This window comes from Phyllostomus discolor, chromosome 9, assembly GCF_004126475.2.
Source record: "Phyllostomus discolor isolate MPI-MPIP mPhyDis1 chromosome 9, mPhyDis1.pri.v3, whole genome shotgun sequence".
NCBI classification, from domain to species: Eukaryota; Metazoa; Chordata; class Mammalia; order Chiroptera; family Phyllostomidae; genus Phyllostomus; species Phyllostomus discolor.
The window spans coordinates 8,046,584-8,069,736 of record NC_040911.2 but is presented as its reverse complement, the minus strand read 5'-3'; the positions used below and the strand labels follow the sequence as shown (position 1 = coordinate 8,069,736).

At 50.3% G+C, this 23,153-nt stretch overlaps 1 protein-coding gene across 2 annotated transcripts in view; it reads right to left on the bottom strand.

Annotated features, from left to right (window-relative positions):
- BCL2 (BCL2 apoptosis regulator) overlaps positions 1–15,544 on the bottom strand; it is a 165,632-nt gene extending 150,088 nt beyond the window's left edge. Inside the window, exons 1-2 of one of the 2 annotated variants that reach the window (XM_028525072.2) lie at positions 13,725–14,965; positions 12,622–13,506 (exon numbers count right to left, since the gene is read on the bottom strand). In XM_028525072.2, coding sequence (XP_028380873.1) covers positions 12,622–13,194 — 573 coding nt within the window. In that variant the 5' untranslated portion in view covers positions 13,195–13,506; positions 13,725–14,965. Of the gene's footprint in view, positions 1–12,621; positions 13,507–13,724 lie in introns of those variants that run through there. The other variant, XR_004899484.1, reaches the window with a different exon arrangement.
- Positions 15,545–23,153: the final 7,609 nt, after the last annotated feature.

Sequence of the window (23,153 nt, the reverse complement as noted above, 5' to 3'; positions counted from 1 at the left end):
GCGGCCAGGGACCGTGCCGAGACGGAGGGCGATGGGGAAACCGACAGGGTTGGCGGGGACCCGGGGCCAGTGCCCTGGAAGCTTGAGCCGGAAACAGTAGAGAAGTCTTTATAAGTCTGCACCGTGGCCTGCAGCCCATTTCAACCTGAGGCACAGGCTGTGTTACACCAACACACATGTTCCTTGTTCGAGGTGGAACCCTGTCTTCGGCTGTTCATTTTTAGAAAGCTGTCCGACCTCCTCTGTGTAAACTGCAAATGGGACCCGACGGACCTCAACGGCTAACTTAAGGAGATAAGCACGCCTGTGTCCACCAGTCCTGTTTCTGCTACATTTCAGTCCTCGCCGTCTATGGCCAGTTACTGGCCTGTCTGCTCTTCCGACTTCCTCACGGTGTTGGAATCGGCAACCGTGCAGACTAGCGATTTTCAGCCGGTGCGGCGCAAGAATTTTTAAAACGTGCAACGCCTGACTATTTAGTCGAGGGCACGGACCCCTTTTCCATTCGATCGTCAAGAAAATGACAACAGCCAACACAACAGTAGCCACCTGGCGTAAATGAGTCAAAATTATACCTATTTGGTTCGGTCCGATTGGCAAAAATATATTTTTTGGCACACCACAGAACGTCGGTAATTAAGTGTACGTGTGCCGTGACATGAGAAAGGTTGAAAATCGCCGGTACAGACAGTCCCTGGCTGGCATTTCTTTGTCCGTTACAGCTCCAGCACTGTTATAAATATTTCTCGAATGAACGAGAACTTGAACCCACATAGCCACATGCCCTTGAGACACTGGAACCACCACCTGAGGAAGCCCCCACCCTTTGCCAAATCCAATAAGCACTCCCCTGGCCAAATCCATTTTGGTTCCCTAAAGAGGGGAGCCCAGTTTTAAAAGTAAATGAAAATGCGGGTTGCTAGCTGGACACCAACCATCAAGAACGATCGTCTGCGTTCATGTGATTCCACCTGTCCCCCGGTGAAAGGGGCTGGTTCCCAGAGCTGTCGAGTGGAGCTTCAGGGCATGCTCATTGCCATCACCCTGCTGTCCCCCACGGCGGCATTCCAAGGCCAGGCCGCCTGCCCGCCTCCCACACACACCCACAGGGTCTCGAGTGAATGTGGAGGAATGAAATGACCACGAGCAGGGGGAGGCCCCTCTGTGGCAAACACAGAACACACTTCAAGAACAGACTCAGACAAGGAACAATAACCCGAAAGAAAAGACGGCATTGCAATTTCCTGACAATCCTTAGATAAGAAGCAGGAGAGGACACTTTTTTAAAAAAATAGATACACTTGATTCCGTCTCTGTTGAGGAACCGGGTGCCCTTAGGAAAACACGCCCCGAGAGGCAGCGCAGCGTGAAGAAGTAGCTACAGGACTGCAGTCTGGGAACGAATACCAGCTTTTCTGGACTTGCGGGCTCTCGTGTGGCTGCGTTCGGCAAAGCTTTCTCTTCACGTGGGACATAAACAAATAGCAGTAAGGGGGCGGGGAGGGGAAGGCAGAGAGAAGTGGGAATATAATACCTGCCTTGCCTAGGGTTTGCCTCGAAGATTAAATGGGTCAGTAGATATGAAACACCTTTGGACACTTTAAAATCCTACCTACTGTCGAGCTGTTGAAATTTTTTCACCGGGGGAAAGACTCCATGAAAACTGCTTTTCATAAATGAATTCATTCTCCAAATACACTTTCATTAACTAGTTGTTAATGACAATTTAATACAATGTGAATTCCAACAAAGTTTTTTTTTCCACCAGGCAGTGTTAGTTTAAGAGAATGGGAAAAAAGGAAACAAACAAACAACCTCATATATAACCACAACAATGACCATATTCTTTTCAGAAGGATCACAGAAAAAGACCGCTGAAATTGCAGAAGAAATGAGCAATGATTGGAAGCCTTCAGCCAATCACATCTTCCCCTAGACATCTCCATCCTGGCCCCACTCACTGCCCAAAGCTATCAATTGCTTGCTGTCCCTACTCCATCCCTGTAGGTCGACTTAGCACAGTGACTTACTGGGCTAAGTTCTCCCCAGTCTCATGAACCGAACGAAGGGGAACCAGCATGACCTTGAAGGAGCCACGCCGTCCCTGGTGGTCCCCGTCTAGCCTCACCCATCTGTTCTGGTCTCCCCGCTCCGGCCAGGTTGGCCCTCAGTTCCTGCGGCTCATCACGTGCTCTTGGGTCTCTGGCCCTAGTTCTCGGTGTTCTGTCTGGTCCTCCTTCCCATTCCTCTAGGTCAAGGCCAGCTCCTCCTCTAGGCTTCAGCCCCCCTTCCCTGGAGAGATGTCCTTGACTGTCATGCATGCCCCTCCTGTGGCTGCATTTCTTCTCTCCCAGCTCTGCCCTTGCTGGACTGTCCCTGCTGTTTAACAATCCTTGCCCCCCCACCCCCCCTAGAGTGTAGGCCACGTTTCTGTTTGGTTCCCACTTCCCACGGGTCTGGCCTACAGCACGTACTCAATTTAAAAACTAAAATGTGTGGGATGAATGAATAACCGATCTCCTGTCTGCTTTAATTGTATGATCCAGCCCCCCACCCCAAACAACTATTCCCTAGAAAACAGAGATGCAAGTGGGTCCTTCACAGGAAGAGGGAGGACACCCTTTTTCATACCGTGCCGAGCCAAATAAGCGGAGAAGCTGGAAGGCAGAGTCCAGCGCCTCAACTCTTATTAAACATCCCCAAAGTCCCCACCTTTGCAAACTGCTAATTTCCTCATCGGTCATGCCCTTGCGGTATTCCTTCCAAAGGTATTTTCAAATTCCACTTGACGTGTACTTTCATCAGTTAATTTTTAATTGAGCCAAATATTAAACGCGCGCATTAACCAGACAAAGCGTGTTTAGCTACTGATCTGCCGTGACAGCCTGTGTTATTCTCACACACAGGCCAGGCATGAAACAGAAAACCAATAACCCCTTAAGTGTATTCTCAAAGTATCATTTATGGGAAAGAAAACTACATTCAAAGGAAACTTGTGCAATGGCTGTCATTTTTTTTTTCCTTTCCCCGAGCTGCAAGCTGTTACAAAGCTGGGAAGCTCATTTTCTCACGGATACGGGCAGGCTCGAGAGTCCCACTGTCAGTGGATGTATTCATTAAGGAGGAATCTGGCAGCGGCGCAGGGGACGGCTACGTTGGAAAACAGGCCAATTATCTGGGTGTCCTTTATAATTTGGAGTTTCTGAATTCACTCCTAGATAAGCCGCTTGAAGAGGGTCTGGCAACGGCAACAGGGCGCGCAGGCGGTCCCCGCAGAGGCGACAGGGAGGAAGGGAGGATGGGGAGGAGAGAAAATTTGCTTGTGGTTTCACTCACGGGGACAGATCTGTAAGCTGACACATCCCTCTTCTTAAAAAGTCCCTAGAGCAGTATGGTCAAGCTTCGTTACAAGTAAACAAATCATTGCATCTTTTTCAAACGGATGACAAATGGGGAGTAATAAGGCTTTGAGTTTGCTTCGTGCCAGGGACGAGGATTCTTGAAATACAAACTCCACCGGTTCGTAAAACCACAGGCGAGCCGCGATGCCCGTGTCGGTGAGGACAGAGAGCTTGCCGCGAGGCCGCCTGGCCAGCGGTTTTCAGCCGTGGCACCCCTGGTGGTCCTCTCCTCATTGGTCAACGTCTGGGGAAATGAAATCTCGGGTCCTCTGACCTCGGGGAACAGCGAGCTGTACTGTTACACCTTCGGCTGGCTGCCTGCTTTCACGGGAGCCGGAGGACCACTTATCCTCACGACTTTCCTGCCGCAGTTCTTTTGTATTTGAGCTAACACGAGGCTCAGAGGCAAAGCCCACCTTGTGCCCGCTGGGCGAACATTGGACGAGCCCTGATCTCTTTAACAGTAAGGGCATAGATAGTCTCAAACATCAACACTTTCACACTCTGGGCTGGGCTTGACCTATGAAACGTGAGGACCAAGAGCACCTATGCACATGTATGTAGATGGTATGTAGGTATTCTTTGTGCACACAAGACATACACAACAATCAGCAGGCTGGTGTCTAACATCAGCATGGAGGACTCATGAAAGTTGAATGTTTATTATCAAGCAAAATCTTGACGGTTCTCCTCAGGCATGAATGACATACCTCTCCAATTCCGTGATGAAGGATGAAGTCAAAAGAGTTAACAGGCATCTTTCTTTTTCCATTTCTATTAAATATTAACAGATCTGTGGGGTGGGGCGTTCGGCACACACACACACACACACACACACACACACTATATCCTAGGGGGAACAGGAAATGTCAGTTGGGTTAGAATGAGTTAAATGCCCCAAATGCCTCTAACTTAATCACTTTATTAGTTTGTTAACTCAATAAACAATCAACGTGTGTGCACCACATGCTATTATGCTAGAGGCCAGGGTACATCCAACAGGAGAAATACGTTACTAAATGAGGACGTCCCAGTGAGGAGAACACCTAGATTGGATAAGCCTGCACAAACGGAGGACGGATGCTATCAGGACATCGGAACACTAATTTCACTCGAGGTGAATTATTTTTTAAGTAGGCAACCTGGCCGTGGGAACCCAGCCTTCGAACAGGAAAACTCTGAGTTAATCATCTTAAGCCAGTCGGGAGAACGCTACAGAGAACTTATGGGGAAAGCAGTGATACAAGAAGATAGAATCAGCAGCGGCCACCGGGACCACTTTGGGACCTGAAAGAGAAAATGGGAAATCCACATGGTCTGGGGGAAATGGGTATTGCAATCTAACCAAAACCTCTCTCCTGAGCGCCACATCCTTCAGGCCAATGGCCAGTGGGCATTTCCACCTGGATATCCTACGGGAAGCTCAAGGTGAAAGTGTCCAAAATTAATTTCATCACATTTACCCCACACAATAGTAACTGTTCTTATCTTTCCCTTCTCTCCTCAGATCAGTATCATTTTTTGAACCAGCTGGGCTTTGAACTTGAGTCCTTTGCCTCCTCCTGTCCCTCGCTGCTCTCATCCCCAATGTGCCTCATCCATTTCGGCCTGCTTTGCCTCCTCTGCTCCAGTAACTTCCGGTGCCCTCTCCCCCCATCTCCTACCTATCGTCTCGGGCATGAAACTCATCCAGATCTCCTTCCAACTGGACCAGATCTCTCCATTCACCAAAGAGTGTCAACTGCACAGCAGTTTCCATGTGGACTTAGTCTCACTACTAGTTGGTAAGTTCCTCGAAGGCAAAGGTTATATGTCTTACACTTGTTTCACTCAACGGAAGCCCCTGGCATAGAGCTTTGTACATAGTAGGCTCTCAATAAATGGTTCTTTGGTGAAAAAAGTTAGTGGGCTTGCCATCTCAAATAAGACCCTACAACCCTTTCGCTTTTCATCGCTGTCCTGGTGACCAGGAGCTCAGGGTTAAGTTTGGCTCGTTTTCCTTGATTAAGACTTCTACAAATCCTTTTCTTCTTACACTGTCACTTGAATCGTTAGTAAGTGCCTCTGCCTCATTGTACTTATAATGTGGTTACAGAATAGCTCAAAACCACCTCTAAAATTCTTCAGTGTGAAAAAAGAGAGACAGACAGAGAGAGACAGAGAGACGCTGGCTAGAATTCATCATGGAAATGGCTCGGAGACAGTCCTGAAATTTTAGACTCGGAAGTGCCAACTGGCAAACTTTATGAACTTGTTTTTTTTCCAAAGAGATAAAAAAATCAATATCTAAAGCTGATGATATAATTTGTCATTAATTTTATTCCTATCCTAATTGTAAGAAGGTAATAATATATGTCGCAAACAGGCACTGAATGAACAGCCCTGAGTATTTGTCCCATGTTCTCTTAGAACATTCTCACGCCGCCGAGTGGAACATCTGGCTGTGATTCAATGTCAGAGGTAATACATAGAAATAACGTTCGTCGTGTTATAAAGTGGAAGAAATCTTAGTGCTGCTTAAGAAGAGTTGGAACAGGTCAAGAAAAGTCAATCGACCACATCGACGATCCCCTGGTTGGTGTTCCAAGTGTTAACTCTCTGTTCTCTTCCGAAGCTTAAGACAAGACCATTAAAACTGGAGAAATACAGCCATTGGAACCGTCACAAGAAAGAGGTGTTGGTTTCAGGGGTAAAAATCCCCCCTGGAAATTTGAAACTTCTCTTAACTAGAAACGAAATAGAGCTCTATTCCTGGAGTTCCGAAGGCAAAACCGGGAGAAGCGTGGAAATACCAATTTTCCAAATAAAAGGTTTCCCAGTGAAGTGTACGCTCTGTGTGCAATGTCTCGGAGAGACAGATTCTACAGTGAACCTTCTGGTGGAACCCGCCAGGGGCCCAAGCAAGTCACCCAAGCAGCTCTTAGCATATTGCTACAAATGGTCACCCCGGCATGTCAGGGAGATTCCCTTTCGCACATGTTGAAGAGGGTGTTTGGGGAAGTGTCTTTAGTCTAAGTTATTTTAGTTAACTTCAGTTAAAGTCAAAACGTTATCGAAGGCTACAGCATGGCCCCCACTCTTAGTTTCCCACAGCAGAGATCAGATCCAGGAAAAATCCGGCCAGTAGACTCCCTCTCCTCCCTGCACGGGATTGGAACTCACGGTCTGGAGGGAACTCAGGCCTCGCTCGTCTCTGTGCAGAGAAACCGAGTGCCTCGCCCTGCTGCCTCTAGCAGGACTGGAGTGGGGGCTACTTCTGGCTTCGGTCAGGCCCTTTCCTGCTGCCTCGCGCAGGTGTCCAGGTGTCAGGCTCACTCTCCAGGGGAGCTCTCCCCTTCACGTGTCGGAATGCAACCAGGGGCCCCGCCTAGGACGGAGGTCTGTCTGCGGTGGGACCACGGGCAGGCAGAGGACAGTCAACGGGGGCGGGGGGGTTCCCTATAAGAAAGCCCACGTGGCTTTGCAGAGAGAGAAATAATCACTCTTCATTCTCCCCGGAGGACTGCTCGCTTTACCTCTTTACCTCTGTGTCTGGCAAACAGAAAGCAGAGAAATCACGTTGGCACCCCAGAGCGGAGTGTGGACCGGAACAAGAGACCACTGGCAGCAATGCTCTTAAAAATGCAAACGGCTCTGTTGTGATTTCAAAAGTTTTACCATCTCCATCTCAAGAGAGGGGACCAGGAGGGCGAGAGAAGTTAGATGCTCTCTGGGAACACAGAGCACGGTGTTTTGGGGACTTCCTGCAGATAGCATTTTGGAAGAGGAGCTTCTTGATGACCAGAACAGCACTATAACCCCAGACCAAAACAAAACACAGGCTTTTATTATTCCCTCTCACGCGAAGAAGAACCCTCGTTCTGGTTCAAAATCTACTTGTATTTTTCAGCAGGCAAGAATTCTTTAAGGAAGACAGTTCCTCCAAGGAAGCTATTCCAATCCTCCCCATCAGAGCCTTGATTGTCTTTCGCCTAAAAAGGACTAATGAAATGCTTAAAGAATGGCGGACGAGTGTTTATTAAGTCTTCTTAATGTGCAGAAAGAGCACTGAATGGGTAAATATTTAACAAGGGAACTCCCCTTACCTTTCAGTTCTCTTACGCATGTATCTTGTTATACAGGATTTCAAAATGTACCTACATTTCTCCTCCTCTGTGAATCAGACCTCGGGCTGAAGTGAACGGCCACGATTAGAAAAAAAACTTTCTCAGACAAAGACCGATGTGTGCGCAAAAGGGCACACACTGACTTTTCTTCTTTTCCCTCCGAAGTCCAGGATTGTGCCCAGCGGGCTGCATGGCAGCCGCGAGTGGACTGATCACCCAGTACGGGCCTGTGAAGGCACCCAGGAGAGAGGCAAAGCTTTCCTTCCTGCACCCCCCACACTCGCCCGGGGCACACAGAAGCCTTGTGACCGCGTCTGCCGAACAACCGTCCCAGTCCTTGGCCGCTGTTCACCGTCAGTGGCCGTCTCAGTAATTTTGTCTGAACCAAACCAAGAGGGATAAAGGAGAGAGGCTTCCCAGGGAAGGCAAGTCACTGAGTGGCCTCTGTAGGGAGCGGGGGAGGAAAGGGTGACCAGCTTTGGAGGTTACTGCTATACCTGAATAAGGTGCTATTAGATTACCTTAAAAAGGTTTAACAGAACCTTTGAACCTCAAATACAATATATCTCTGGGGGAAAAACCTTTCTGCCTGCGCACTACAAAGAGTGTTGTGTTTCCAGCACGAGCGCGCCTCGGCCGAAACCCTGCTTTGCTCCATGGTGGCAGAGGCGCGACGGGCAACCTCAGAAATGGGCGTGGGGTGTGCTGAGTGGGAGAGCCCACTCTTAATAACCGCACCCACACACCTGCTTTATGAGTGGTTTATCATGCCTCCGAAAAGCTGGCTAGCACTGGGAGTAGAGATAAGGAAAAACTCTAAGAGTCTGGCTTGAAACAAAAACAAAACAAAACAAAACAAAAATCTGTGGCTTTTTGTTGCCGGGTGTGCTGTGTGGCCTAATGACATTGAAGCAATCTGAAAGGTACCAGTCCAACCAAGGATTGCTAACAAGATCCATCAGTTCTCACTAGAAAGCGCAGCTGAAAGTGACAGGAGGCGTGTAAGCAAGCCGTGTTTTCAGCAGACGTGGAGTAGCCACCACGGCCCCGGAGGAGGGAAAAGAGAACGGAGCGAACTATAACATCTTACAAAGGTCCAGAAATATAATTACTCAACAGCACATGACTGCAAACTCCACGAGCAATCATGGATTTTTTTTCCCCCCTACAAAATGAATTGTTGAAACGGGGTCATGTGGTTGTTAGCAGGCAGATGCACTTTCCCAAGGAAAGTTCATCATTAAACAGATTATTTAAGACTGGATCATCTTCGGGCTATTTTTAATCTTATCATGTTGCTGCCAAAATGGGCCGCGAGCCGCCGATCCTCAGCCCCTGGAAAAAAGGACGCTGTTTGGTGTGTTTTGTACACAGGCCTGGGAACGGGACTGCTTTCCAGTGAATCGAATGTTATTGGTAGAACTGGACTGGATGCAGAAAAGAGAAATTGCTTGCTGACCAGCTAATAAAAAGGAAGCTCTCTACGAGACGTGGAGAAGTAAGTTTCTGTCTTCCCAAACCACAAAGACCAGAAGACCCAAAGACCCAAGAGGAAAAAAAAGAGGCGCACCACCATCTCACCGGCAGCACCAAGCCAGCCCGCCTGCCCTCCCACCTCGCTCTCTCCTAAAACGTGCAAGTAAATCTCACACTTCTCAGTGCGGAGGGTGCTATCAATTTCCACTCACCATCCGTGTGCCCGGGTCTCGGCTCTTTGCTCACAAGAGCCCCTTCTTGAAGCAGCACCAGGGCCACTAAAGCCATCTACGGAGTTTAAACTGGGTTACAGGGGGGTAAACCAGTCACTCACGAAGAGATGAAAAGAACTGAATCTCCTGCCTCTCACCGAAGCAGGAAAGCAATCTGACTTGAATGGGTGATGCCAATACAACCTGCGTAACGACCATGAAAAACATTGTGGAGAAGATGGACGGAGCTCATCATCATTGGGGACCTCCTGCCTCTTTCCTTCCCACTTATTTCCCCCGAGGGTTAAGGGCAGGGACCTGGGAAGCCACAGCCAAGGGACCCTGCAGGACCCACCCCAGACTGTCCATCTTTATAAAGGGTGTCCCCAGGAACGGTAGTAGACGGTGCATCTCTCATTTTAATGTGCACACAAACTCCCACACAGCGTGTGAGCCACGGGCTCCGACTCTGTAGCTCTGGGGCGGGAACTGAGATTCTGAATCTCTGAGTCGCTCCCGGGCGACGCCCAGGCTGCTGAGCCGTGAAACACGCGTTGACCACCAGGGCTTAGACATTCCCTGCAACCGCGGCTGTCTGCCTGCTCCCTCCACCCCGCCTCTCTCCCCGTGCCACACGGTGCCTGATTCAGAGTTAGGGATAAAGGCACATCCCACTCCACGCCCAGTTTCTTCTTCAGTCTTTCCTTCATTGCTAGGATTCTGGGACCATCTCTCAAACGCCTCTCGTTCCAAGGCCCTGCTTTCTCCAAATTATGGGACGGGAATGCAAACAGTTTCCTCGGGCTCAGGAGAGCCTCTGATTTTGCATCAGCAGCAGCAAAGAAAAATTGTGACTTCGAATCTAAAGCCCCCACTAGTAGCAGCTGTTCCGTAGACGAGCTGATCCACTGAGTCCTGGATCCAGCGCAAGTCGCTGCCAAATGTCAAAAGAATGTGCTAGCTCTCTTCGGAAAGTTTATTATTGTTATTAAGCGTGCTTTACACTGTGAGACGCAACGTGGTATTAGAGATGCAACCCCGACCAACAGATGCACACGTGGAGGAAAATCTGTCTGTAGGCCAGATGCCTAAAACAAAATGTGGGATGAGTGACGTAACTTTGCAAGAATGGGTGCATCATTGCTACCACTTTCCTTCCAACGTGCCCAAACTTTGACTGCGTTTCCTGATATGCACTTTCTTGCCAGGTTTCCATTTTCCTACAGGGTCATTCATCTGTATGTTGTTCTGAAAGCTCCACACATCTTACCATCAGCCACGTGTACGTCTCTCTGATTTATTTTTCCTATAATAGGTTGTGTCAAACATATTTTTTTATCATGTTCTATGGTATGTCATTGTGGTTTGGCATCATGAAATGTAGCCTCTGCGTTTATTAACCTCAGATACCTGTTGACCACAAAGATGGGCTCTACAACAAACACTCTATTTTGAAAGGAGGAAACGTGAGCCCTCACTTAAAAAGAACATTCCGCTGCCCGAGATTACTGCAACTCAACAACAAAGATCAAAGCTACATCTTCATTTCGATCCTAAACAAGTGCCTGTTTCCCATCCTTTCCTGAAGTTACTTGACAGATGACAGTTACCACCTTGGCTTTCTGTCAACTGCAAAGACATTTTTTAGATATTTTTTTACTTTTCATAAAAAATATGAAATAGTAAAACTGTTAAATCAGTTTTACTTTGGTCTTAAAAATGACCATGTTGGAGTCTGGATGTCCCTGCCTCTCTGGCTAGGGTGGTTAAAAATAAAACCACCTATTTAACCAAACATTTAACAAAAAAAATATTCTTTCTGCCTTTTGGTGAATTCTTCCAGAATTCCTAAAGATTTGATAATAGAGCATTTCAAAACGAAAACAATTTACAAGGAGCATCACAAAGTAGAGGTTTAAATGCAGGGGGCGGGGTATTTTGGTCAACTTCACTTTTACGCATTAAGGAGCAGCACGAACATTTTGTCAGCTTTGCTCAGGGAGGGTCAGCTATTCTGTCAGCCATGTACTTCTCTCGGCCTTTTCTGCCTGTGGCCCCTTAACATCAACACACTTTGTAAACTGTAGTAAAACACGGAACATGCTTCTTGAGACTGAACCCACCGGTAATCATTTCTGGGCTCTTTGCTCCTGCAAAGGTCCTATAAAATAATTGCATTAGTAATTCTCCCTAGAGACCATAAAAGGAAGCACTGAACGGACTCCTTTTTCAAAGGTAATTCTGTAGCATAAAACACAAAGTCCAAAAAAAAAATTCAGACAAGAACTATTCCTCTTGTATACTCTTTCACTAATCAGCAAGTTTAGATATAAGGTACAGGTCTCAGGGACAATTCGTCTCCTCCCCCAGAGGATCACACGCAAACACCAAGCCCTTCAGGGTGGCATGCCAGAAGCTCTATCCAACACACTCCCAGAAAAAAAAAATCATCTCCCAGATGCTCCTCAAAACTACAGACATCCATCACTGCAGCTACACGCAGGGCACGAGGGAATTCACGGCAAAGAAGCAGTTCTTCCATGCTTCTTGCAAGGGGCTGTGGGTGCAAGTTTGCTCAGCACAGGAACCAGACGGGGCAGGTTCTGGGTGGGGCGGGGGTGGGGGGGCGAACACTCAAAGAGACTGCGATTCCAGTGAACTTGAAGATGTACACCAGTTATAGAAATAGAACATGAAGTTCGCAGCCAATGCAAATTCTGTCACCGACGAGACAAACTAAAAGCATCGGCAGCTGAGTGTCCTTCCAAGTCACGTGGCCACGCCCACTGGGAATGGGGCACACCCTGCAGGCTGGGGACCCTGGGCACTTGGCAAGTGGACTCACCTCTTCAAAACCACAGCTACGCTTTGCAGGGACAGGGCCCACCTCGGCTGTCCTCTTGGGGTAGACTTCACCAAGTGAGTCAGAAAAAGCTTGCCCCTGGGTCCCTGGACACAGTCTGTTCTCCTAATTGGGCGCTTCTCCAATTTTAGTACAAAGAAGAAACCCCCAGGGGAGTCCGTGTAGGATGCGGACTGCCGGGACCCAACCGGGCTCTCCCATTTCCACCAGCTACACAGCCCAGCGAGCCGTGGTGGTGGGGGTCCTTGGGCCCCCGCGTTTGAGGGAACCCCGGAAGGGTGCCATTTATCCCGACATCTTACTGGCCAGCAAATGCTGGATCTTTGAGCCTCAACAGCGGGCAAGAGAGGAGGACGCTCTGGGTGGCAAGGAACGATCCCAGTAGGGTTGGCAGGACGCGTTTCGGACGAGGGAAGAGGGTGGGAAGCAACAAGCCCGAGTTTCCTTCCCTGGCTCGCGAGCCGGTCCTCGGCCCGGGAGCCCACCCGCACTGTCCAGCCACCACCGCGCCTCAGACCTGAGACTGGCATCCCAGCCTCACGTGCAACCAGACATGCACCTACCCAGCCTCCGTTATCCTGGATCCAGGTGTGCAGGTGCCGGTTCAGGTACTCTGTCATCCACAGGGCGATGTTGTCCACCAGGGGCGACATCTCCCGGTTGACGCTCTCCACACACATGACCCCACCGAACTCAAAGAAGGCCACAATCCTCCCCCAGTTCACCCCATCCCTGAAGAGCTCCTCCACCACCGTGGCAAAGCGTCCCCTCGCGGTGAAGGGCGTCAGGTGCAGCTGGCTGGACATCTCGGCGAAGTCCCGGCGGTAGCGGCGGGAGAAGTCGTCGCCGGCCTGGCGCAGGGTCAGGTGGACCACGGGGGGCACGGGGCTGAGCGCAGGCCCCGCGGCGGCGGCGGCGGCAGCGGCGGGGGCGGCGGGGGGCGGCGGCGAGGTCCTGGCGGGCGCGGGGGTGCGCCCAGGCTGGGAGGAGAAGATGCCCGGCGCGGGGGTGGCCCCCGGGGCTGCGGCGCTCGCGTCTCCGGCATCCCACTCGTAGCCCCTCTGCGACAGCTTATAGTGGATGTACTTCATCACGATCTCCCGGTTGTCGTACCCTGTTCTCCCGGCGTGCGCCATCCTTCCCCCGAGGAGCAGCCGAGAGGCGGCAGCAGCAGCAGCAGCAGCCGGGCACCGACAGCACCTCTCGCCCCCGCTCCCGCCCCACGGCCCCGAAAGAAAGAAGAATAGTTATAATCCAGCGATTTTATTGGATGTGCTTTGCATTCTTGGATGAGGGGGTGTCTTCAGTCACGCGGAACACTTGATTCTGGTGTTTCCCTTTTGGCATGAGATGCAGGAAATTTTTATTCCAATTCCTTTCGGATCTTTATTTCATGAGGCACATTGTTATTAAATTATCGTCAAGACCAGTTTACTTCCTCTACGACCCTGGAAGGTTAGGGGGGGAAAACACCGGTAAGTCAAAATCAGGTGCATGTCCCCTGGCACTCCGGGTGAACGCAGGGCACACACACCACAATCACACGGCCAAACATCGCGCCTCAGGCTGCCTGGACATTCCACTTACTCGAATGCACTTAAAGTTAAAATCCCAAACGCTTCTATTAAAAGTTACATTAAACCAATTTCCTGTGCAGAGAACTTACGTGTATTTTCTAAGGGCAGCATGATCCTCTGTCAAGTTTCCCTTTTCGTGAAAACAAAACAAACGCATAAGGCAGAGACCCCATCGATCTTCCAAACTCCCCGGCGCGAGCGGCTGCGAAACTTCCAAATGAATCAGGAGTTGGGGGCGCGTGGGGAGCGGTCAAACACGAGCCCCGGCGGCGGACGGATCCGCAGACTTCTCTCCTTCACAGAAACGTCAATCCGCAGGAATCCCAACCGGAGAGCTCAAGAGCACGAGGAAAAAAAAAAAAAAGTGGGGAGCAGCGGTGGCGGCAGAGGAATTACAATGTTCAATCCAGAATTTGCATAAGTCCTGTGATTTCCCCCCTCTCGGCAATTTACACGCGCGCGCACACGCGCGGGCACAGACATGGACCCCTGGTCCGCGGGACCGCTTCACGCCTCCCCGGGGGAGAGACAGGGACCGGCGGCCCGGGGACGCGCCGGGCACCGGGGCAGGAATCCTCTTCTGATTAAACTCCGAACGGCAAATGCATTTTCCGAAAAGCTGCTTGATAAATGAAGGCAGGACGCGCCCGGCCCGCCGGTGCAGAGCCAGGGAGCCCGCGCTGTGTGTGGTGCGGCGAGGGGTGGGGAGGAGGTGGTGGGGGAGGGTTTTATTTTTTCCCTCTTTTCCTAAAAAGGATGACTGCTACGAAGTTCTCCCCCCTGGACCCCCTCTTCCGCTGCACCCCACCGGCGCACCCCGCCTCCGGGCTGCGCACCCTTTCTCCTCCTCCTGCTCCTGCGCGGCGTTGCTGGCGGCGGCCGTCTCCCCGCGCTCCCGCCGCGCACCCGCTCCGGGCGATGACGGCCGCGCCGGCTGGGAGGGCCCGGCGTTCGGCACCTTCGCGAGCAGCGGCGGCGGCGGCGGCTCCGCGGGGGAAACCGAGAGCGGCGGGCCAGCGGGCGGGCCAGCGGGCGCGCGTCGGGCGGGGGAGGGGGCGGAGAGGAAGGGGGCGGGCGCGGGGCGGGGGGGCCTGGCCTCTTACTTCATTCTCCGCTCGAACCGACTGGTTTCCTGTACGTACGTCACACGGTTCATTCAAAAAAAGAAGAAAGAAAGAGCCCTCCTCTGAGCGGCCCCGCCGCCCCCTCCGCCCCGCTCCCTTTCCCGGGTTAAAGGAACCGCGGCCGGGCCGGGAGCGGCGCGCCTCGCCGCCGGGGACACATGGCGCGCAGGGCCGAGCCGGGGAGGGCGCGCCTGGGACGGCCCCCGCCCGCCCTCTGGGCCCGCTCCACCCGCTCCGCCCGGCCGGTGGGTGGCGCGGGCGGCGCAGGCCTCCCGCGCGGCCGCGGCGCGGTGGGTGTGCGAGGGGCCTCCTCGGGCCTGCGGCGCGCTCGGGGCCCGCCAGGGGCCGGGGCGCCCGGGGAACTGCACGCAGCCGGGCTGGCGGCGGCTGGGTGGGTGGGTGGGTGCGCCAAGAAAACAATCGCGGGGAATCGCTGCGACCCTTCCTGGCCGTGTGAGTGGCGTGTGTGTGTGTGTGTGTGTGTGTGTGTGTGTGTGTGTGTGTACATACACCCATCGCGTTACCAGCGCGCGGCCGCCGAGGCCGATCTGAACCCGAGCACAGGGACCTCAGCGCTGCCCTCCCGTGAAGAGAGGCGACGCTGCACATTCGTTAGCGAGGGAAGCTCCCGGCGTCTTGTTTACTTTCAAGTTGCTTCCTAGGTGTCCACGCGGAACACGCACTCTGGAGACACCATCCAAGACCAAGGCCAGACGGGATTCTCAGCCGGCCGGCGGAGGGGCGAGTGGAGGATGCAGGGGCTTTGAAACGCTTCTGTAGCTGCATTTCCTCTGCGCCTGAGAATTCGGCCTTGGGTGAGGGCCGGGCTCGGAGAAGGTCTACACGGCCACTTTCGGGCCCACAGTCCCGGCGCCCGAGTGGGTTTCTAAAGGCCTCCACGGTCGCCTAGCAGCCAATCCCAGATGGCCACACCTTCTCAAGTTAGCGACACACACACACACAGAGTACACACAATATGTGCATACAAGCACACACGTTTTTTAATCCTTCAGCACGAACAGTCCCTCGGCGAAAAACCCGAGACTGCAATCAAGTTGCACGTGCTGGACTATTTTTATCTCCAAGAGTCTTTGACAAAGCCCGGAGGGGGAAAAAAAATGTTTATTGAAAGCACAGCAGCTCACTGAGGAGGGCCAGAGGACAAACACATAGGGATGCTGGATGGTGGTCACGGAGCCGTGACCCACGAGTACTGCACTTTGTATGGATATGTTCAGGCGCTATCTTTATTATCTTGTCTCGTTCTCGCCTAAAAGCAAAGCATTTATGCCTAAGCACGATAAGCACAGCAAATTACGTTCCTTCTTTTTCATCGTCCCAGTCAGCCCACCTGCCAACCTCTTGCGTGTGGGAATGTGTGCCTGGTCCAAACTTGGTGTCCAGGTGGGAAGGGATGAAGGAAGATGCCCCGTCCTGCCTTCTGGTGGCTGGGACAGAGTCCCCTAGCGCCCGTGGCAATGACCGGGAGGCGTTCCGGCCTGGAGGGAAACACTGAGTACAGGCTGACCCGTGGTGTACGTTCCCACAGAATTAGGAGAAACCCACCCACTGCCACAGCATTCTGGTTTGGGGATCTTCTGAGAACTCTGTCAGAAACCTCCAAAACGACTTAAGAGGAATTGAAAGGCTCAGTGCTGCTGAGGCCCGGCCCGTGAGGGAGGAAATGAGAGGACAGAGCTGGAAAAGAGGCTGCACTTCTGCAAAGGGGCAACCGGATCGAAACAGAACCCCATTCCCAGGGAAAGACTGGCTTCCTCATTCCTCCCCTCCTGGGCAGATGCCCCCAGAGAGAGTCTTCAGGTGGCACGTTGACCGAGACCCGGCATACCCTCGGGACAGGTCTTCACGACGGTCCTTGACGGAGGGTTACATTCCCTGGGACTTGGAAGGGCAGCCGTGAAACCCTGCTTCCACTTGGATTCCGCATTTATTAGACTCCACTTGCAACGATGAGATGGAGCACCCCTCGGAAGGGTGTGCATTAGCCCGTTGTCTCCGAGCAAGGCTGAGGTGGCCGAGGGAGCTCCGGCCTGAGTCAGGAGCCCTGGGTTTGAACCTCAGCTCTGTGACGGGCACCTTCTAGCAGCCTCCCAAATCGTGGGCCACGGACTCTTCCTGTCCCGAGACGTTGTCCTCCGCTGTTACGGCCCGACAGACAAGCCCTTTGCCAGCGTTGCCAGGCCGGGTTCGAGGAGCAAGGCAGCACCGGGTAAGGAAAAAAAGAGCAAGACGCAAGGAGTGGACACTGAATCCGGAGTCTGAAAGGCCTGTGTTTTCCTTCTTTTTTCTCCAGGCTGCCAAACAAAAAGCTTTTTATTGCCAGGTTTCGCCACCTACTGGTCGATGCGTAATGGCATCATTCAGAAAGCGCTCTCTGTCCACCACCACTGGAAGGGTGTTGTCCAAAGTGGATGAAATTCAGAAAGACCATTCTTCTAATCTGGACGTACTACACTGATGTTTAATATAGGTGTGCGTCGAATCTCCCCAGCTATTCAACTCTTTATTTAAAATAGGGATAGAAAGGCATCTTGGAGAGAGAATGGACAACTAATGAGTAAGGTAAGTGAGTTAAAAATGCAAAACATGACCCCAAACCATTTAGGCAAATTGAAGTGGAGGTAAATCCGTACCCAAAACCAACTGACTAGAAAGCGTAAAATGAAGGAGTCTGTATAGTCTCCACAAAAGATAAAACGAACTGCTTAAATAATAACATTTCACAGACCTAGACAAACTATCCAAAGTGCTGATTTCCAGTGTCAAGTATCTTCTCAATCACTGTTTCCGGCTTTATTGAGATATACTTGCCATGACTATCTTATACATTATAAATTCTTTTATATAAAGATTTATGTATTTATTTATTTTTTATTTATTTATTTTTAGGGGGGAGGGAGGAAGGGAAACATAGATCTGTCGCCTCCCGTACCCACGCTGCCCGAGTACTGAACCTGTGACCCCGGCATGCACCCTGACCTGGCGGGGAACAGGCCTTCCCTCTGGGGGACGGCGCCCAGCGGAGCCACACCAGGCAGGGCTACGTGGTAACCTCGAATGCCTAGTGCCACACTCTCAAACGGTTTGGATACTCGGTTGGCCGACATGGAATAGTGTTACTAATTAGTTACAAATACAGGATCCGGCAGAGGGCAGGCCTGCTTGAGTGCGGTTGGTAGGGTAATAATATGGGTGTCATAATTTATACTTCTAATGTGAACATTTCACCTAAAGTGTCCTATGGTGTGCTTGAGTATGGTGGTGTTATGTTACAGGATTCCATGCTTATGATTTTGTAAAAGGTTTTGCAATAAAAAAGGGGCATGATTTGTGCCGGGCCCTGTATTAATACTAAGAGTAACACTGTTCCCCAATCACTCCAAGGTCTCTCTTCTGCTCTAAGAGTGATCCCATCTAAGTTGTCTGCTTCGTCTGTCCTCTCAAACTGTCCTTATCATCAGGAAACTCTTGCCGAATCTGTGTTTCTCCGTTAAACCAAGGCTTGTTGGTCCTGAACCTCAACAAATGCTTAGACCAGTTTAGCAACAACCTTTGAAACTAGGCAATCAACAGCACATCAGTCATTCTTCGTGCGGCTTTAATAGTGGGCCAGTAACGTTTACTTTTGGTTTATAAAGGAACGCGCCGGAAATTCACTTATGGTCATTTTTTTCCTTTCAGATTAGTGACTTTGCTTTTAAAGTGAAATAAAAGGAGAAACCTGTATTTTTCAAAGGCCCGCTGCTCTCCCTGGACTGAAACCGCACTAACAGAACCAAACAACATGGAACACCATGGTACCAAGGGGGTTAACAGACAACGAGTTCACATCCTTAATGTGCCAAAATTACCGTAACGTTTACTCTCTCGTGCTAGCTAGCACTGAGCACATTTCCTCCCAGATACTAATTTCTGATCCATCCATGTAGAAAATGCAAGGGGTTGATTCCTAAGGCTGGCATGATAAAATGCCCCACACTGGGAGGGAGGGCTTACAACAGAAATGTATTCTCCCCGAGTTCTGGAGCTTGAATCCAAAGCCAAGGGGTCAGCCCGGCCATGCTGCCTTCCAAGGCTCCGGGTGGAAAAAGCCCTCCTGGCCTGTGGCAGCTTCTGGTGGTGGCTGAGTGTCCTCGGCTTGTAGCTGCATCCCTCCCGTCTCCGCCTGTCATCACACGGGGCTCTGCCTGTGTGGGTGTTTTCTCCTATTGCACGGCCACCAGCCATCCTGGGTTAGGACTCGAATAAGCTCATCTGAATGTGATCATTTCTGTGAAGACTGTATTTCCAAATAAGACCATGTTTTCCAGCACTTGAGGTTAAGATACCAACATGTTTGGAGGGCCCAAAACGACACCCCTACTATGCACCTAGTAAGGCGTCTTTCAAATGAATGAGGATTATTTATTTTAAGGTCCTTGGACTCAGCAACGCCTGCATTTCAAGGGGGAACCAGGATCATTCTGAGGGTCAAATCCAGCCCCGTTTCTGCTCAAAGTTAGCCTTTTTCGGAGGCTAAAATCTCAACCCTTTGGCACAGCATGACGTGGCCCCAGCCCACCAGCTGGGTGTCCTGCCACTTTCCTCTCTTTGTGCAGCTGGACCGCCTTTGTGCGCCTTCTGGAATATGCCACGCTCTCTCACGTCGTCTGTGTCTGCACACCTGCTCGTCTCCCTGAAATGCACACCACCTGCTCACGGCAAATGCATCCTGCTTCCTCGGGTCTCACCTGCCCTGTGAGGCTGCCCCTGACCTTCCCGGGCAGTGCTAGGGTTCCACTGGTGCCGAGAGAGCAGAGACTCGGTCGAGGCTGGGAGCTTAGGAGGAGGCTGCCCCTGACCTTCCCGGGCAGTGCTAGGGTTCCACTGGTGCCGAGAGAGCAGAGACTCGGTCGAGGCTGGGAGCTTAGGAGTCAAATCAGGGATCTGAATCCTCCCTCTATGGCTTCTCCCATGTGATCTTGGCCGAGTTCCTGGGCCCTCCTTTCTAACACACAGGGGACTAGATGGTACCCTCCCTGACATCCTCAGGTTCCACTTCACCCAGTCAACCGAGGTCCAAAAATATGAAGTGGAAAATTCCACAAGTAAACCGTTCCTAAGTTTTAAATTGCGCATTTGGGTATCGTGATGAAATCTCTTGCCACCCGGCCCTGTCCCGCCCGGGAGGTGAATCACCCCTTTGTCCACACTGTTGACGCTCCCCGGCCGTTCAGTTGCTTTGGTAGCTGTCTGTCACCAGACCCACAGTCCTGGTGTCTCAGCGCCGGTGTTTAGGTCACCCTCATTCTACTGCATGACGCCACCCTCACGTAACTTTTAAAGCAGCATATTGTTCATTGTTCTATTTCATTGCTAGTTGTGGTTCATCTCTTGCTGTGCCTAATTTCTAACTTCAACTTGACCATACGGTATAGGAAAACCACAGTATCTATAGGGTGGGGTACTACCTGTGGTCTCAGGCATCCGCTGAGGGTCTTGGGACGTACCTTCCGTGAATAAGAGGGGGGCTATGTACTCAGAAGGTTAGAGCCCGATTTACATGAGCTCACTGTAAGGCACTCATGACAGTGACTGGCGCCGGCTATGTTTCGACATTTCTTGTTTGCGTCTTCATCACAGCTAGCACTGGATCCACGGTGCTAATTTCTGGCATTCCTCTAGGTTACCGACTATTTAAGAGCAGGGACCAACCATGTTTTTCCTTTGAGCATTCCAGGCCCAGAATAGTGCCTGGCATTCAAATATTTGTGGCATAAAATTCAGAGGCCCCCAGCCAAAGAAAGGAATGGGGAGTGGTCCTTCCTCCGAGAAGACTTGAAAAGAGGGATAGAGGAGAGGGGAGGGAACGAAGCAAGAAATGAAACTGCCGCAGGAGGGAGAAGGTGTCGGTGTGGCTCGTGCCCAGGGCCTGGGGCTGGGGGGACCGGGCTCATCACAGGCACTCCTCGGATACACGCTGAAGGAGCAAATGGAAGTCACACAGTCAGCAGTGGAACAGAAGAAATATTTTTTTACAGGTCCAAAAATAAAAATGATAGAAGGGATACTGTACGCCAGTCACATATGTAAACTGCTGAAATGTAAAGAGAGGTCAAGTTTGCAGACCAAGGTGTCCAAGAAATCTCAATGTGACCCAAGCTTTTCTGCTGAAAGACTGAGAAAGACATCCTTTGACATGTCAGTATTGTACACTGTTCAGTGTCGGGGATATTTTTATTACTGGAGTATGAAGGTTTAAAGTGTGAGACATCAATTTATTTGTATATGACACATAATCACTTAAGACATTTTACTAAATTCCGCATTTCTTACAGTTTTACTCATCTATCCCACACCAGAGTCATACAGACACACCGTCTACTTGAAGCAGAGCTCACCATATCAGGTCCTTACTCGGAAAAATTACCTCCTAAAAAAGGATGGAAGTCAGACCCTGTCAGGATGGGAGGCTAGGAAAGCTGATGGAAGAGGTTTGTTTATGTTTTTTTTGGCTAAATGTATCTTTAAAAATGCACATTTCTAGAAAAGTAAGTTTTCAAATGTGCAAGGCTTATTCCCCATTTATTCTTTGTTGTGATTCAGAAATACAAGGTATGAAAGCTAGGTTACAATGACGTCACAAAAGCTTCCAAAGTAGCAAACCCAAGTTCTCAGATATCAAAATAGCCGTGTACACCCTTATGGGTTTAAAAAAGTCTTTCTAGAATTGTGGCATCAAGCAAATGTAAAATATAATAGCTAGTATCTCCTTCGCAAAATACCAAATCTGATATCAGTGAACTAAGTCAGATTGAGTCCAGAAGGTAGAAGGTTATGACCAGCAGGTACTTTTTAAAGTTGAGTTACCAGGATCTAAAAAATATAAGGAAGCTACAAAGCATCTTAAGTCAAAAAGTATACATAAGTGCCCTCAAAGAAGACGAGTTTAAATTAGAATATGATGTAGTAAAATTAAATCTGTTGATGATATAGTTCAGTAAAACTATTACAGTACTGTTTTCTCCTAGAAAGACATATCCCTACAATTATTTGAATCAAAGCAATTATTACCAAAATGCTCTTTGTCATCTAAATATTGGAAACAGTCTCTCAAAAGTTCACTTCAATGTATCATTTAGCAACAGAACAAACTAGAGATTTCTAACTCGACACAAGTTATTAATGTAAAGCGGCTACCCATTGTTAACAGCATTGTTAACTTCTTCTCTTTTTATCTGCGAAAACTAGACTTAAAAAATACAGAAAAGAACAATTCCTTTGACTTTGTTTCTATGAAAAGAAATGAGTATTTTTAAATACCCTTTTTCAATTATGAAGGGTCCTACCCATTTTGGCATTTCTAAGGCTGAAGGACGTTCAACACTTTAAAATAAACGTCCTCACGAATGTATTATAATGAAACAGAGCCACCAAACCCGGCGGAGACACGCACTTCAGAGCTGAAGCTCACATAATGAGCCGCTGCTGCTCACGGAGAACCAACATTTCAACGGAATTATAATGAAACTCCTGCCACGGGGAGGACAAATCCCCTTCTAGGTACAATAGCAAGCGCTGAAATGATGTGATCCTTTAAAAGAAAAAAGCCAATAATTTCCCCAACAATCTGACTCAGGGCTTTTTATCCCTTCCCCTGGGAAAAAAAGTCAGTGAGAAAAAAAAAGTGCAAAGGAACAAAGCCAAAAAAATAAATAGCATTTGCCTTGTGATATGTGCATGGTTTTGGGGAAGTTGGATCTCTGCGTGGTGCTGCTTAAATGTCCACAATCCCTTTCTCCAAACGCCCTCCGGCCAGATGTGTTTCAGACTCGCATTTGCAGCATCTCGTACAGGTAACACGGGGCACGTGCGGGAGAGTGTGGAACATTCCCACAGGATCGGGGGGCCCCCCGGCCCCATGGTCAAACCCACCGCCAGGTCGCCAGGCGAAACGAACCCACAGTCCGTCCACGCAGGAGCATGAACAAAAACCACAGTGATCTCACATCTGTTCACGTCACATTTTGCTATCAAATGTACCACGGCACCCAACTCGGGGGGGGGGAGCACCTTGACTTTCACAGCTGTCTGGATCAAGCGCTGTCTATGTGTGGCCCTGCTGTGTCTGTGACAAGCCCCTCCCTCCCCCGACGGCGTGTCCCCACACGGATGCCCGCGTGCCCGAGCTTTGGCGGGGGTGGGGACGTCACCTCCCACCACGGAATGGGGTCTTACCCTTGTCCGGGCAGCAGATCACCTGGGGGTCACAGTATTGTCCAGGGGGACGCCTTGAGAAACGAATATTGAAATAACTGCTGTTAATTAGGTACTTTTATTAAATGAGACACCACCTTGGACTCGGTTGCCATACAGACCAGCAGAAGGTGCCAA